The sequence below is a fragment of the Pyxicephalus adspersus genome, chromosome 5 (genome assembly GCF_032062135.1).
Source record: "Pyxicephalus adspersus chromosome 5, UCB_Pads_2.0, whole genome shotgun sequence".
NCBI lineage: Eukaryota > Metazoa > Chordata > Amphibia > Anura > Pyxicephalidae > Pyxicephalus > Pyxicephalus adspersus.
The window spans coordinates 127,108,336-127,127,178 of NC_092862.1; the positions used below are offsets into that span (position 1 = coordinate 127,108,336).

Consider the following 18,843-nt stretch of genomic DNA (forward strand, 5'->3'; position numbering starts at 1 on the left):
AAAAAAGTTTGATGGCAGTAGTTATGGCAACACCTGATATGCATTATGATAATAACATCTCCAGTTGTACAAGCAATTTGATTCAATTTGTAGATAATACCAATGTTGGTACATTTAACCTTTTGTTTCAAACAGACCTTAGGTGAAATGGACTTAGCACGAGAAGCTAATTGATTTGTTCCTTAGGTACTGTTCAGCTCAAAAGCATTTTCATATTGAATTGTAAAAAAAACTGAAGGCAGGCAGTAAGAGAGGACAGTGGTACAGTAAATAGGAAACAAACATAACAAATGTTTTCTTTTAATTCTTCTCCTGAGCAGTCAATGTATGCCAACACATATAATAATTGCTAGTGTGTCGCTTAAGGAATCCAGTAAAAGATATTGTTATTAATTATGGCTTAGGTAAAGGCATTATTGAATATGATTGTCATTTTGAAAAAAGTTGTCCATTCCTTGATTGAATTTTAATTGAATCTTCTTTTAAGACCAATTGTAAAAAACATCGGTTTATTACCTCGATGAGTACAAAGAAATATTTCCCTAGAAGTAATAAGAAGGCTTCAGTTTCTGACCTTCTTAAACTGCTAGTTGCCAGATTTCCAACCTGTCTGATCTATGCGGTTGGTTTCTTATTGTTGCTCACCTTGTCCATTTATATATGCAAAATAGTATGAATTGCATTTACAGTCCATGCACCTAGAATCAAAAGCAAGAAAAGGCAGCGGTTTTCCCTATTCTTTGAGATGGAAACCGATTGGTTAAACTGTCTCTATCAGCCTAACTTGCCATGTTTGATATCCAATCATGGTTGTCTATAGGGCTAACCAGATGACATTGGTAGGAGGTGAAGCATGATCTAGTAGTATAGGGATCAGGAAGAGTTACCCAGCCAAAATCACATATGGTTTTATCATCAAATAAAAAAATATATATAAATACATAAATAGCCTTGAAATGTGCATGGCACTTTTCGTAAAGGTAGCTAGAACACGTCCAATACTGATGCAGCTCATTGATTTAAAAAAGAGCCAAAGAGCCAAAAATAGTGCAAATGCTCCAAGTCATGTGTCACATTGTCTAATCTTTTCTAAAGTGCCAGCTGAGTTTCTGCTAATCGTGAAGCTTAGCATTTAGGCCAAGCAGAAAATTTGGCAGAAATGGAGCCCAAACTGTTTTCCTAAGGCAGCAGCTAAATGATTTTAGCGGATGGAGAATTTCAGGTATAAAGTTTCATTTTGAAGCTATGTACCATTCTGGGATCATATTTGTACACCATTGCAGTCCCCTGATCTATAAACTGTAGCCTAAAATAAGTTTAGGAGTATAATTATTTCTTCCAATCCAATAAGATAACATTCAATCAAGACTATCTGGTAGCTTATATTTAAGGCCATACAGAAATCTGGGCACCTGTACAACTAGCAGTACATTGCCTAAAGCAGCTTAGTGAAGAATGAATTCCTGAACAGAACATTAGTGTGTTTTGGGTGATTATTTTTTTTTAGCTATTATTGAGCTCGATGTTCAGGCCAGGCAGTAGTCATGGCTAATGTGTGCCTAAAATTAGACATTGGATAGGCTACCTAGTTGGAAACGATTCCATTAGTGGAACAGTTCTAGACTTACAATGAGTCTAATAAGATTGGTTACGGGCATAAATACTGACTACATCAACCTGTCTATTGTATTGCTTAATCTGCAGACAGACCGTCATGCAAATAGATTCTCCATTTGTACATCTATATTGATCTATAATGAATTCATGTCTGTAGATTTGTTTTTTCCCTGACTTGACAATATACAGGCTTTCTCCATTGAGGCCCTTGATAGACAGGAAAGAGATAGGTCGTATAAATATATGCATATAATTAGCTACCACGAGATAAGCCAACAATAATTACTTCCTCTCATCCACTGTTGACTAGACATTCGGGCAGCGGTTGTTAATTATAAGTGTTAATAATAGATTCACGAGGATGATTTGCCACAGTTCATAGATTTAATAGGTCTAACAAAATTAGGAAAGATTTTGTTGCTAGTAAATATGTAATAATAGATCCATTAGAGAAATTCAGCCTAAGCGCTCCTTTTTGACAGTAGGAAACTTATGCTATTATAAGCGATAATTACAGGCTTGCTGGATGTATTAAAATATAGTGAAAGAAATTGTTGTTTCTCTTATATGTAAGCGTGATTAATACTTTCTGCCTTATTCCGTTTTCTGACGATCAATATTGCATTAGCTTGTCTAGGAATCCCTGTGCGAACAAATTCAATACTTCTTTGTATTGTGTTGGGCCATCAGTTTCTAAATGTACAGTGATAACAGAGACAGAGAGCAAAGATCTGAGATGTCCAGGGGGCAAAATCCAGACAATCTAAAGTCCCAAATAATGCCTTTAGAATTTTAAGTCAGAGTCATGAACAGACTCTTCAATCACAGCTTCCAGATGAACAATGTCCTCCTTGTTCCATTTTCAATGCTTGACTTGTTTATATGTCAAAGACGGCACCTGAGTTCAATGGCTGCCCTTTATTGTTTAAGTGGTTTCCAGCCTATTTATTTGGTGGAACCAGAATGTTTTTCTGCCAGCAGAGAAAAAATACTTTCCACTTAAGAAATTACAGTCCATTTTTTCAGATGACTTACCTTCTGCTGTCATCCAGCTTTCAACAATTTCTGAATTAGGTATTTTTCCAACAGGCTATGTAATTGACTTAAGCTGTAGGGTTTTCTTAAAACAATAGGGAGGCATCATAAAAGGTAATGAAGGTGGGACGAGGTAGAGTCCACACACCTGCACTAGGGAGGAAAAAATCATGTTTCGGCTCCATGCCGTACCCTCACTTTTTTCAGGAATGAGGCATTTAGGAAACAATGATGTGCATGCTCGCTCACCATGGATAGTGCCGTGCCCCCCTCTTCTTTTTTTACAACTACACCCCTGATCAAGGCACTGCTTTGGTTGGAAATAGGTAGTTTCTACATTGCTATGTATTGGTGGACCTGCCTGAGTCATTCATAACTTAAGCATGAATAGAATAAAGCTTGCGGCAGGTTGTCTGCCATTGTAGCCACTCTGCACATTGGGTCTATTTGCAGTCAGCCAGTTCTAGCTGGAACCCTTTAGGTTGAAAAGTAAGAGTTGTGTAGACATGCAAAAGTCTTAAAAGTGCTGCTGAGCATTGTCATTATGGATGGAATGTCAACAGCTCCACAAAACTCACACCTTTCACAGGGACACTACATAGATTTTCCTTTCACTTTGCCCTTCTACAGGTTGTGTAGGTGAGGGGCAGAGGTAATTAGCAAACTCAAGCTCTAATTAGGTGCTCCAAGAAGAGGAGAGGACTATAACATGGATGGAGTTAGGCAGCAGTGATTGGTAGTTGACGGTTTCTGAAGTAGGAACAAAACTCGTTTTAAAAGGTAAAATTCTGCATGTAATCATTTAAAATATTAGATTATGTATTTTAGAACTCATATGCATTATATGGGTCTCAAGGTAAACCGAGTGAACCTCCTAATTAACACGTTTACTTGGTAGCACAAAAAGCTCAGAAATGTCACTTGTTGCCTAGAATTAGTCCCTAACCCTCCATTCCCTAAAGACATTTTGCCCTAATTAATTATTTTAATGCAAACCAGCAAACATTTCTATATTTATTAAGCCTTTTAATTCCTTCTTTTTCGGACAGTGGGACCTCACATCGGACGTTACTGTGGACAGAACACACCAGGACGTATTCGTTCCTCAACCGGAATCCTGTCCATGATTTTTCACACTGACAGTGCAATAGCCAAGGAAGGATTTTCTGCAAACTACACTGTGTTACAGAGCAATGCAGAGGAAGGTTAGTAACTATGGAGATTGTTATGTATTCTCATGCCCCTCCAGCCACATAAAACATTTAGAAACTTCTAAATAAATTAGATCTCCAGAATACGATATCGTGTAGATGTATTTTTTTTCTTTATCAATTTAACACATATTTATATGAACTGGAGGAAGGGCGTATGTATGAAACTTGTTCATAGTTAACAGATCATATGATATTTCATTTTAACTGAGAAATAAAGATAAAATCAGATTGGTTTTTTATGGGTGTGCCTTCCTTTTTGCAAAGAAGTTCCTTTCACTCACATTTTATGGATTGATAGCTCATTCAAAGTATGATTCCATCCCAAACTTTGTAATTCAGTATACTTAAAATAGATTGTTTGTTTTGTTCTATGAATTGCATAGGTAGTGGGTGTTAGAGATGTGTGGCTGGCTGATTTAATTACAGAAGGTTCAAGAGTTGTATACTGTAACCAAAATTTATGAATCATACCCACCCTAACTAACCTTTTATAAGAAAAAGATAGGGGACAAAATGTTCTTTTTCTGTGTCTTGCAGCGATACAACCCACAGTTGTATTAAAATGAAATAATTTTAAATATTGTATGAAATTAGCCCATACTGTATTTAGTCTGTTGATTTTTCCCCCTACAACTAAAGCAATAGGTACTAATAGGGCGAATATATCTCAAACCTTGCCAGGTCAGTACAGTGAGTCACAAATGTTTTTCAATCTATAGGAATGTTTAGTGAAAAACAACTGGAACAGATTATGAAGCCATTTGGAGTTCCGTTCTATTGTCAAGGAAGAGCAATGTTCTGACCTTCTTGTAGTAGGCTGGGTTAGAATCCATAATAAGTATAATGCTGAGCTAGTTTAACTTCAAAGCATTCACATGTGACCCCAATTACCTGGATATTACCATCATATATTATGGAAAGCCAGTGGCAGGAAGAGGGTGTCAAGCTTGACAACCCTAAAATCCTCAAAAAAGATAATGCTTGTCATGAGGATCTACTTACATGACAGGTAACAGATGTATAAAATCTTTAAAAAAAAACAAAGGGCATAAGTTTAGGTATAGCAGGTCGTGAAATTTTTGTGGGCCCATTTCGGCCCCTGTAGTTTGAAGCCTGCACCTACACACTCATATACACTTAACACACATGCACACCTACACTAATATACACAAAAATACTATCACTTTATTCTAATGTGTATCTTTCCAATGGTCCCTCTGTGGTGCTTCTTCTCTGGCATTTGGGACACTGCTTCTTATCGCTGGCCCCCAGCTATTGCTTGTTCTGGCTCCCTTCCCTATCCTCCCGCTCAATACTCCACGAATACGGGCTAAATCACTTAGATGCACCGATTCAAAGTCATTCCACTGCTAATGTGGTCATGCACAATCTTCCTGCCACCCCTGTGCTGCTTGGGCAATTAAGGAAGAAGGGGTACAGGACCCAACCAGCCTGTTAAAAGGGTATAACAAATGTTAAGGTTACCTGTGATCGGGCCAGGGTAATAGGTATGCCCCTGATGGAACTTCAGGAGGACTTCATCAATAACAAATACTATTTAAGTTGTTCTACTGTCTTGACCCACAATCCTAAAATTTGCCAACAGGTTAAACAAAAATATTAGCTTGTTTTATTATTATAAAAAATATATTATTTTTATTTTCTTGTATTTAGGTTTTCAATGTAAAGAACCACTTGGAATGGAATCTGGGGAAATCACGTCCGATCAAATCACTGTGTCCTCTCAGTACAGCACCAACTGGTCCGCAGAAAGATCTCGATTAAACTATGTTGAGAATGGATGGACACCTGGCGAAGACACCGTCAAAGAATGGATACAGGTATTTAGCAAATCTAACAACTCTATGGTGTCAACTAATCTCATTATTTAAAAAAATTCTTGAACCTTCCTGATGTTAGACTTGAAAAAATTTGCGTTTGTGTTCCTGGGTTTTCACATTGTCTGTGGACATTCTCAGCGGTTATCCCTCTTTCTGCGGAGTTATTTTGTAGGTGAGACACAAGAGACAAAACTGTCAGGCAGACCGGAACAGATTAAGAAATTATCTAGGGATAATATTTTTTTGGCATAAGAAGCCAGCGACTAACTCAAGCCAACAAATATCCAACTTTTAGCCTGGCACATATACTGAAATACCTGCCTGTCCCAATCAGTAATTGTGGTATTCAGTAGACTTTACGTTAATTGGTTCTCTCCTGATCTTGACTGCTCAGATCCGACTAAAATTATTTATTGGGTGTGTGGTTTTTGGCCACCCTTAAATCTATTGATATTATGCAAACCACGGTGTGGTACATTGCATTGACATTCCTTTGTTATGGCCGGCCAGTGTACAATACCATCGCATAAAGGTGAGCACAATTTATGTGCTGTGGTGTCCATGGGAAAATAAGGTGCAGGTGCATTGAACCTTCATTGTGGTGTGTCATTTTGATTTAGAATTCCCCCTGCAATGTTTTTTTATATGTAACATAACCCACAAAACCCCTCCTCCAAGGTAATAATTCATCCTCATACCATATTGTTCAGACGAAAGGGCTATAAATGCAATGTGAAGAACAGGAAAGGACTACAAATAATGTCACAAAACGTTTATATTTCTACATACCCCATTCCATGTATAAGAGCCTGTATCCTTTGGAAAAAACGCTCTTTTCTTACTGACGTTAGTTCCCTTGTATAAAAGGAAATCCTGTGCTAAAAATAGTGATGCTCACAGCGGGGGGCAAAGTAAATATAGCCAGACTAAGGTCTGTAAACGTCACTTGAAAATCCAGTTGGAATGAACTACTGTAGAGAGGAAAATTATATGTGTGCATGTTTATCTCATTTCTCTGTTAAGAGAACCATACACTGTGTCATGGGAGTATTTGTTTATCATTCCGAATAAGCAATAATTGTAAGTATGTTAAAATCTGCTTAGTTTAAACAAAGAATTCTGGAAGACTAATTAGTAGAATCTTGTATTGTGGGAACTAAAAGGGATTATCTGCCCAAATTATAGCATCTGGGCTGAGTCATCCTGGCCTGTTATATTTGAGTCCCTGTCCTATTCTCCTAGCTGTGAGTTCTTCCTATTTATATCATATTTATTGTTTCTGTTAAAGCAAACCTGTGGACCCAGGCTATGGGCAATTAGGCATTTTCATTTTTTTAGAAACCTTTGCTGACTCTGTAGCCTACGTAGCTGCAGCCACTGTGGAACAATGTATCCTCAAAATTTGCAACAGAAGCAATGAAGTCATTGTTATTATCTCAGCAGCTCTGCTCATTCTGTCCTCCCTCTCCACATTGACTTGGGTGCTTTGAAGCCTACTATTGCCTATTATTAACAGACCGGAACTTCATAGAGTGGGAAGTAGGGTGAGCAGAGCTTTTAGGGAATAAACAGAGTGATTCCACTACTAGTGCTATAGATGAATTGCTCCAGGGTACCTCTAGATACAAAAGTCAATGAAGGCTAGTTTTAAAGCTCCTAAACAATTTAAATGAAATGTAAATACTGCAGTTCCCATCTGCTTGTGCATGTTTTCCCTTTTAAGATAAACTGAATGAACATATTTAGTTAACACCATGTTTCCTACATACATTTAGTTGGTTACACTGGTTTGTTTAGTTTGTTGTCTTGAGTTTCTTTTCAACATAAATGCATTTGTAATGACTTGATTGTTATGGTAAATGTAAAGTTGTAGAATATGTTCAGTATTATGTTCGGTGATCAGGTCCCTTAATACCTGTGACCTCGTCAAACAAATTTCGTCTTGTACCGCTCTCAAACTCTTGAAAATAATTGTTAGCTATCCCAAACTCATATCTTGTCAACCCATTAAACATTTCATATACAGAATATTTGAGATGTTACCTGCTTAGTCCTTTTAGAACAGATTGTTTTTTATGATCTGTGGTCCTTATGGGGCAATTCTGTAAAGTTAAAAAAACCCACTATAAGGACAGATTCATTAGAGGACTGGATTGGAGCCAGTATAGGATGATGCCTTTGCATCCTTGTCATTGTAATAAGGTGCCTTTTACTGCCATAATGTGTTACACAGGAAATTACTCAGCTTAATAGATGTGGGTTAAAATGTCGGTTCTGATTAGTAAAACTGCTCTGGGTAATAAATTGCATTATATTTTTATAGTTACCTTTACCATACAGGTTGAAAATCACATAATCTTCCTAGTAGAACAATTACTTATGTTTGAGTTTACAGAGCTTGATCTTTATGCTTTTTGGAAGACATTTTGGGAGCTCTTTTAAATAAAAAGGCATTGTCCCATATGCCCACCAAGAAAGTTAAAGCCATAGTATTACAGTTTGATAAGACAGGAGCCCAGCACTGTTTCATCATTGGAGTAGAAAAAGTGTTTTCACCATACCTAGCAGTAAGGCCATCTTAGTAATGAAGCCTAATGGCTGATGAAACAAGAAGCCATGCTTAACCAACTATCAATGGTCTGCAAACATGTTTTCCTATACTGTTAGAATATATTGGCATACCTTATAGGGTTTTGGTTTTCCCTTCATATGGACCAACAGTAAACTAATTAGAAAAGGTTGATCACTTTGACCATTAGATGGTCATGTTCTTGGACAATCATCATCTGCCTTGTCATATTTAGTAGTGACAAATAAATGGCCATGTTACTTATGTATGAGTATAAATACTAAAGTATCTTCCTGACACTCATTGGTGTATGGTTCTGAACAGGATTTATATAGCGCCAACATATTATGCAGCGCAGTACATTAAATGGGGGTTGCAAATGAGCATTCATCTATGTTAATAAACCCATTGGATGGGTAGCATAAGCGCATGGTAACTGAACATCTGGAAAGCTTGGAAAGATCCTAAAAAATTGTACACAGACCACTAATCATTCATTATTTTGGTCATAAGTGACTTTTATAGCTTTCTTTCATCTAACACTGCCAGGCCCCTGTTAAGTCAATAATTATTTTCCTGTCTGATGAACCGTTATATTATACATATTTGTTATTTGATCTATAATATTGGCACATTTTTTAGATTATTGGCTGCTTTATAAGTGTGAAAAAATCTAATCACTGTTTATCAAGAAAAGTTATTTCTAAAAATATGCTAACGCCACACAAGGAAGTTTTCGCTCGACACGAGAACGGAATTCATGCTGAGAGGCAATGTGCCAAGCAGTTACAGTGAGGAATATTTGCATATTACATCATACGCATGAAACATAGAATGCAAAGGATATTTTAATTAAGATTTTTAATTTAGGTGTTCCCTGCTGTGGCGTTATTACTGCAATATCTTAAGGAACTGTCACAGAGGATAACAGATCTGTGGTGACTAATATATTATATTGATACTCTCACATAACATATATGTTTTTTTCTAATATAACAGCTCTGTTTGCAGTTTCCAAGATCTAAAAATATCAGTGATTAGTTACACATTTATTTATTTTATTTTATTTATTTACTTGTGCTCCTTTTTTATATCAAAAGGATAGTTACCTAAGACTGCATATTCTAAAACAAAAACATTTGGAAAAGAATCAAAGTTTGCAGGAAATTTTCTCCAATTCCATACTGAATCCCAAGGTAATTTAGCAAAGCAAGTGATGGATTAAAAAAAGGAGTCTTTAGTAGGTTTAAATTTGGGTAAGATTTAGGTGGCTTGTTGATTTTTTTCAGAAAAAATAAATCTGGACTTTATACATTGGACCTGAGTTCTTAAAGCTCTTCAAGACTAGGGAACATAGATTTTCATGCGTGAACCTGGGCAATCCAGCAAACCTAGTATAGATTTCCTAAATTTAATTTTCTATTTATTTGGCAGTTGTTTTCAATCTTGCACCTGATCTGTCTTAGGTATGCGGAATCACCCAGGTTCTCCCATGATAGTCTACGTTATCCAGACTTGGAGAGCTTTAATAAATCAGGTCCATTGTGCTTCTGGTGATTTATAGCTCACCCAGTCCCTACTCATGTAAGAAGCCCACCACTCCTAGGAAAACCATTGCTTTAAAAGATCAAGCACCCCACACCTTTCTTCTTCATTCTATCGGTAAGAGTATTACTCAAAATAAGAATTTATTAATTCATTTTTACAAATATAATACATTAAGGCTGAAAATTCTAAATCTTTACCCGTTCACTTTAAGTAACATGAGCCTTGAAAAGAATGAATTGTTTCTCAGAATAACAAAGCCGGATTTGGTGGGAACATCTGACAAGTGGTTGTGTATTCAGGGACAGAACTTCCTGTAAACTCCTCTTCATTCAGTAGGGAATATCTGAAAGAACCATGTTTGTTGTAGATAGGATGTTATGCAATTCTTCTGTGCGTGCCTACTGTCTGCTAACTATTCTTTTAAACATCAAAAAAATGTCAATGTTCCCTCCCAAACATTCATCAGCTATACACTCCTGACAAGGCTAATGGGCAAACACATTGACCTCTGACCTACTACAGTTTCCAAAGGGAGGAAATGGCACTTGACTAGAAATGTTACAGCTTCCTCTGGTTGTCTTTAAGATGGGAGAAAATCATATACTGTTTCCATATGTTTGTATGTACTATATATAGGTCCAAACATTGTACAGCAGAGCAGGAAGTACATAAATATTATTCTTTCTTTGGTTTCGACATGTTTTTTTACAGAGGCTGTATCAAGCTTCTACGAAGCAGGTGCAAACTTTATGAGATTTCCTCAAACTGGCCCCCTACTTCCATAATGGTCCCCATTGGAAGAAATAATACTTAACTTTTTCCAAGGGGTTTAGGCCAGTAACATGATACTGATAGGTTACCACTGCTTCTCCAAGCTGAGGGCCCTTACTAACATAGGGATGTTACAACCAGTTAAATGTGAATTAAAGATGAGCTGGTGATGCGCCAATGAGGGGTGCAGCCATGATGCCCGGAACCCACAGTATGGGCTCAGCCTTCCAATTTGTGTGATATTGAGTTTGATTATGTATTAGCTTATGTACTATTGCAAGGAAGATAAAGGTGGTAAAGTCCCAAAGGACAATTATGCATGAACAATCCTTGAGTCCTCACTTTAACAACTGATCAAGTACAAATATTTTCACTGTGTACCAAATAGTAGATAGATAGATAGATAAATAGATAGATAGATAAGCCTTTGCTGATGCTTGGTAAATATTACCAATCCAAAAGGTGATAAAGGGACTCCAGATCTGTGCTACACAGGTAATGGTTCCTAGTCCTAATTTGATTCACATCTAGTTAAAATGGGCCCCTAAGTCCTTAGGTCCTTGTACAGCTATACAGTTCTGCATAGTTTAATGGTCCTTGTATTTAGTGACCTCAACAGCTCCTATTATTATTATTATTTACCACACATGAAGCTCGCTTTCAAGTAGATGCAACAGTTGGGTACGAGGCAGATAATCTAATAATATACCCATTACCATACCATGTAAAAAGTAGAACAGAAAAGAAGGTCACATGCCCGCCACTTTTCTCCGCTACCTGATTTTCCTACATGTGCTGAGAACCTCTGTGCTGCACTACTTATGATATCTTAATGAAAGTGCATTTCACTCCATTTTACCAACCGACCATTAATAACGTAGAGGCATGAAAATTTAACGCACGTGTCCAAGCTGGTCTACATCGAAAATGACAGCTGAACAAGTAGTTAGGGAGATGAGGAATCAGAAATGACGTTTCACCCTATATCTTTCGGAAAGAGCTTGAATGCGCAATGAAACACTTGAGAAACCGCATCATAGCACAACTGTAAACACCATCCCGCTTAAAACAGCCGTGATGAATAATGGATGGCCAATCAGTGCATCTTCCAGCCTTTTATACATATTCCAGCGGCAAGTTCTGCAGACGAGAAAAAAATATCATCTGTCTTTGCCAAATAACACCGTATTCAGCAACAATTACTCATTCACGGAGTCAAGGAGCGGTGCATGGGAAACTGTGGGATGTATTGGAATCGAACGATGTGTGTTTCTTATTTATGAAATGATTCTTCACTGTCAACATCTGCTCCTCTATCTTCGTCTATGGCCAAAACTCATTGCTGTATAACAGAGTGGAGCTAGACATGAAACAAACCCTGGGCCTTCATGATGGGGGAAATACAATCTGCTTAGTTATAAAAAGAAAAAAATAACATGTTTTTGTAAACGCCCACTACACTAATTAATGAGAAATGTACCCTGTTTATGATGTAGGTTGCTTTCCTTGTGTTTTTTAACACCCAGGATTCAAATATAGGCATGTGACGCATTTTAGTTTTTAAAAAGAAAATATGCCTTTAAATAGAGTTCTTTGATTTTGATGGGGTGGGACAGAATATATATATATACCGTAATTAAGTGCAATAAAGTGTTAATGAATATTATATAATCTTCTATCCAGTTACTACAGCATTCTAGCATCCTTTTAGAATAGAGGGCTCCCTGTCTGGGGTTTCACTTCGACAGAGAAAGCTAAAGGTAGGTTCTCAAATATTCCATGGTTACAGGTAGTCCCCGAGTTAAGGACATCCATATGGGCGACTCCTGGATACGAACAAGGCTTCCCTGCTCGTCCCTGCTAGTTCGTGTGTTGAGACGTTGTTCGTTCATGTGTTGAGATGTTGAGACAAACATCTGTCCTAATTGCATTTATTAAAATATTCTACATCTTCTATAATAAAATAATGTACACAATAATGTTCCGACTTACATACAAATTCAACTTAGGAACAAACCTACAGTTCCCATCTCATATGTAACCTGGGGACTACCTGTATCTGTAGAACCGGATTGTAAATGTAAAGCAAAAAAAATTATTTTAAAGTAAACCAATCATGAATTCCGATCTAAGAAATATAAATTATGAAATTAAGCTTGACATATGGAAAATTATTTAAACAATTTGAGGGTCACGTTTTAATAATTACGCACAGAAAATAGGGAACAGAAACTTATCTGCACACATACCAAGGCTGGCTTTGTGTTGTAGAAATAATAATGTTGCACATATTGTAATTAATTTAAAGAAACTGCTTAAACCTTCACCTTCACTTACATGACTTTGCAGAATACCAATAAAACTGTCCGCATGGAATTCCCCACTGCCCCCTCCAGCTCCTCCGCCATTATGTCTCTGAGCTTGTTGCCAGCATTTGTCCTCAGTATATAAAATAAATATTTTATAAAGCCCTATTGCCTTAGGTGAAAATAACTACATTAATCATACATTTTAACAACGAGTTTTGTGAAAAAACAGTTGTTAGTGCAGTTAACTAAGTGCATGAAATATTTATATGTTTTCAGTTATATAGAATATGTGATTTCTAAAATTAAAGGTATCATTTTGTTTTTAAGCCTTTGTCAGCTGTCAGCTTTGTCAATTAGTAAATTAAGTATTTGTGTATAGTTGTGTGTTTGCAAGGGTTTTCATGTATGTACATGATTCAAATTAGAGGTTTTCAAACCAGTGATCTCAAGCTACACACACACGCACACTAAACAAATGTTGGAAACAATCGTTAATGATCATTTGTGACAAATAGAACAAATAAGCTATGTCCTCACCATTAGGAAACAACAGTGGTCATTTGTGATAGTCAGTTAATAATTACTGAATGATGTTGGGCGACTGCTGTACAGACCCTAGATTTCGGATACTTGTCTTGGAGCAACAAAAACCTGTAGTTATGGTCTTTGTGCCAGACAGGGTATTTTTTTTCCATACCCAGCATTTAAGTCTATTGCAGCTTCACCTTCAGCCTTGGTGTGCCAAGTGCAATGGATTTTGCTCTTGGCTGTGTGATACCATGCAGACAGTTAACTGGGACAACAAGAAGGCATATTAGGACAGTTGGCCTTGGAGTGTCAGGAACTATAAATCCAGCTTTGCCTTCAGACAACAGTAGGAAAAAGCCTCTGTTAAATTGGTCACTTAGTTCAAGCATACATTCATTGTCCTTCACTTAGCAGATTTATACAAACAGTTCACCTACTTTTACATTCACCAAATGGTGTGCCTGTGTGTTCTGGCCAATTCCAACAAAGTTTGCTGCATTCTATATTTTGTTTTTCAGCATTTCTGTTTTTCCTTTGGTGGCAACAAGAGCAATTCAAGTGATATGCATAAAAATGATAATGAAACGGAATATAATCAATGCTACACAATACTTATTACTTGTGATGTAATCAACGCATCAAACACTAGCTAAACATATATGACAGCTAGAAACCTTTCTATGACAACCTCTGAACTATCAAATGTTTGGGTGTTTAGAAATCCTGGTAAAAGCCATGCCATTGTTTATTCCTCATGTAATGCCAAATCATAAATCTGAACAAGGTCTTTATTGCTGAACGCCAATACCCCCCCCCCCCCCCCTCTTTATAATACAGCAAGCCAAGCATTGATTGTTGGTTTCCAATGATCTACAGACATGAACTTTTAGCTGTATGTGTGACAGCAGCCCAGTATTATTGCCATGTCAGAGTAAATAAATAGAATCCCCCAGTCATCTGTCTCTTCTGTGCATACAGGTTTAAGGTAAAAAGTGCATAGGGCTGCTTTATGGAGCTTAGATCATTTTTCAGCTCGATGTGCTCTGGGCTAAGATAAATTGGCTCTTTAATGAAACACTAAAAGCAGCTGCAGCAATCAGCTGAGAAGTGTAATGTGTGGATTGTTCAGCTCTGTACGTGCACCCACTTCACTGTGCGCTAGGTGAACCAGTAATAGGAAAAGATCCGTTTGTTAGCTCTCTTGGCGACCCTGGAAAAATTAACATAGTGTGTGATAATGTTGAGCATGTTTGTGCATTTCTGACTTGCTAATGAATTTAAGTGCTAGAGAAAAATGATAAAAACCCAGTTTCTCAGAAGTAACTATTTATATACTTTTTACTATGGGTCCACCAGACTATTGTTCTCAGAGCTTGCAAAACTAAAGCTGCATATTGGTATATAGAAAGTAGAATTTTTTCAACTCTATTGCTGCTTTTTCTGTGTATTGTTTGAAAAATATAAAATTGTGACATTTTACTTGTGCTGGTAGAGTCTTAAATGGGATCATGCAGGTTAACCTGCTAGATGGGACAGATAAAAGTTCTATAGTTAGCTGGATGGGACAGATAAAAGTTCTACTGTATTTTGTAGTTCTATAAAAGGGTCACTTTTATGTTATTTTTTCAACTTTTTTTAAATATAAACTGATGTTTTATATAGATAGATGATTGATAGATAGATAGATAGATAGATAGATAGATAGATAGATAGATAGATAGATAGATAGAATAAATAAGTGCATTTAAAACAACGACAAAGGATTCCCAGAGCAGTACAGTCAAGAAAATAGCAGTCTAAGTCCATGTGGGTCTATTGAAATAGCAAGAATTTTTCAATCATTCATAAAAAGTACCTAGTGTAAGCAATTGATAATATTTGATACTTTCCTTTTGTCATTACATGTTGCCTGTGTATGGTTGCTCTGCTGCCTCAAAGGCTTGGACAATGTATAAGATGAAGTGGATAGCCTGAGTCATTTAGGTTCTTTAAAAACACTTTTTTTTTATTTATTTTTTTTTCTGATTCCTGTGGTTTTGCTACTTAGAAATCACTTATCTAGACACACATCAATGAGCGTACACATGTTTGCAACTTTCAAATATAAAACAGTTCTTTCAAAGCTAAAATTGTGATCCACCATCTGATCTCTATCTTAGATGAAAGGATACCTATCACTGATCTTGTTAAACATACATATGGTATATAGTGAAATGTACTAAAGTTATTTTTATGGAACACATTTAGATAGTTATATGTGTGTTCATCAAATTATACATGCATATTGTTTTATTTCAGCACAAAAATAACTTTTCCTGCCTGTAAAAAAAATGCATTTTGTAGTTTTTCTTCTACAATCTGTTTTCCATGCCTTACATCCCTCCTAGCAGAAGGCACAGAACTCACCTTTGTAATTATCTTTATTGGTTGTGTTCGTAAAAAAAAGAAAGATTAAAGAGTTAACAGCTGTTTTAGAATTCTTTCAGTTCACGTAACATTCTTTGCAATGGTAAAAAAAAAGTATGAAAACTGTCTGCTCTGATCAAAAGCAAAATAAAAACTAAAAACACCTGAAAATAAGACTTGTAGTCCATTTAGGAACACGTCTCCTCAAGGTAAAAACAGGATATCACTATTGCAAATAAACAAATAGGTAACAATTGCTGAGCTCTGTGCAGCCAATCCAAGTGTCACATCTGTTTTTATAAAAGCTATTTTAGCCCGTGGTATTTAAATGTTAGGGAAGTTCTGTTATTGTCCAACAGGGAATCCGTAGGGAGGTAAATGTTAATGAAAACCATAACATTCCTAAATTATATGAATGCAATTTTAAAACCATCACTGAAAAGCGAGTTGATTTCTGTACTGGAAGCCATAATAGTCTTATGTTCTAGAGACATAAGTTCTTACATTGAGAATCAGCTGCAAGGTTGACAGAATACAGCACTAAAAATCATTACAATGTATTGGCTCTTAGCATGAAGGTAAAATCTGCTTTTAGGGAACTTTGATGAATATCGAGAGACCACCTGGATTTTATTAGGGGCAGAATACATATGTATGGAGAGCATTATGGAAATTGGAGGATAGGCACACTGGCAAAAGCAATATGACCTAGGTGCCTTAGGTTGTGTTCGAACTGGTGATCAGATTGCGGTTCCATACACCACTGGACCAGCAGCAACCCAATAGAAGTAGCAGTGAAAAGTTAAGTACCACTCACTGCCACTCACTGTCAAGTCTGGTTGTTTGAGGACCAGCACTGCATTTCAGTAAGGGCTGGGAAGGGGCCCATCACTGGCACCCATACAGGAACGCTTTTTATCCCTACAGGCCTGAAAACTGATCTTACTGGGCAATGATTTGAGCTATTGATCTACACCTATATGGCCAATAGTTTGCATATGGCTAGCAACGTTTACAATTCTGGCTGGAAAACCTGAAAAACTTCACACGCACATTTCACAAAAAAAAAAAAAAATATTCCTCCTTCAAGGCTGCCCAATTTTTCCAGCTAATGCATGCAAAGAATATCAAGACGTGATGTCATTCAATATGGAGCTTCTCAGCTGGTGAGAGTGGGGTTAGAGCTGCCAGAACAAATTAAAGCTTTTAAGAATGTACCAAAACTATATAGAATGCTCTATAGAATTTAGGGACACAGCCAATTTCTGATTACTGCTAGTCTAAACAAATGTATTACTAGATTGAAAACTCCCACCCAGTATTAAACAGTCACACAAGGCTTATTGTCGGGTTTTTTTGACATTCTGAGAAGTACTGCATACTTTTCTGAACTCCCCCTGACTTAAAGTAATGTTGGAGAAGACATATTTGAGTTGGCTTGGCATTTATCCTTTGTTTTCACATTAAAGGCAGCGATTAGATAAAACGCTACAGATGAGTGGTGTTTTCTCTGATTTGGACGGGAAACATGTTTTAGGCACGATAAATTGCTCATTATCTCAGCTTTGTACTTACAAACGGCACTGGTGATGTTTCTTTATGAGATAAACCGTTCCAAACGAGGGAGAAAAACAACTGCTATATTAACTAGCTACAGTCTATAAACTTCAATGTCCAAAATGGGTCTTTTACCATACAACATAATCTTTTTAGTACAGAACTAAGCTATCCTACTGGAGCTGACAAGCATAACTCAATATGTTATTTGCAAATACAAAAGTGGATGGCCCACATTTTCACAAAGAGGAGGTTTTACAGGCCAATAACTAGTCCAATGCTTGGGAATGTGTTGCTGTATCACTGAAGACCTCATCCATCCTCTCTATGTAAAACTTCCTCTAGCACCCTGGTATCTTATCAGCGTTTGTGGAATGTCGTGGAATGGAAACATTTTGGTATGATGATTTTTTTCCTGAAAAGCTTCTCCGTGCTCATATGTATTCTACTATTACATCCCAAATGTCTTCTTCTTACTCTCTATTCCACCCCTACACCTTCTTGACACCAACCCAACATGGGGACGGATTCCCACTCTAGCAGATGGGCATCCTTAGGACCCAATCACACACTCACAAATAAGGGGTTTATAACTCCCTTACAGATACAATTGTTTATCCATAGCAGTAAGGCTAGCTACACACACGCAATAATTATCGTTAGTAAACAAACAATTACCGACCGATCAACGATTGTGCACAATTTTTTTGAACTATCGTATAGTGCACCATTCTGTACATGCTGTAACAATACGATTGATCGATTGATAATCCACCATCAGTGTACACATGCTAGATATGATCATTTGAACGATGCAGGAAGTAACATGTAAAGGAGTGTACCGCAGAACAATCCACGATCACCACACGACCGTACACACAAAAGATAGCAAAAGATCGTCACATAATCAGACCTGCCAGGACAGTCGTTTTTCGTTTCCAGCGACATTCCACGTTCATTGGCGTCGTTGTGCACTTTTTTTGTTAACGAATATCAGATTATGGTTCATTTCCAGCGATAATTATTGCACGTGTGTACGTAGCCTCAACCAACACGGACTTAGGGGTCAGTCTACCCACAACTGAAGATTGGACTGGACATAGTAAATACTTACCCTGCTTACCCAACATCTGTTTGAAACATCAGAAAGCAATTGATATTACAGTTGTGGTAGGTTATCGTGCAATTAGTATATGTTAACATTTGCATTGAGTTTTCATTTATTGTCCAGCAAAATACAAATTCCTAAGTAGCTCAGAACTAGTGCATAAGCTTTGGTTATTTATATAAGGGAGAGATGGAGGACAATTTTACAGATTTTGCTTACAATGGTTTGCAGTTATCCACAATCTTACTTTATCTGTTGGAGTATATCAGAATAAGACCTAGGGAAAGGAAACCATACAAATAATTATTCGTTTTCCCATTTAACTTGCAAAATGTCATTT

The 18,843-nt window shown here is 36.9% G+C and overlaps 1 protein-coding gene across 1 annotated transcript in view; it reads left to right on the top strand.

The window, feature by feature from the left end:
• NRP1 (neuropilin 1) overlaps positions 1-18,843 on the top strand; it is a 121,388-nt gene that overhangs the window by 61,974 nt on the left and 40,571 nt on the right. Inside the window, 2 exon segments of the mRNA XM_072412653.1 lie at positions 3,702-3,857; positions 5,541-5,707. Coding sequence (XP_072268754.1) covers positions 3,702-3,857; positions 5,541-5,707 — 323 coding nt within the window.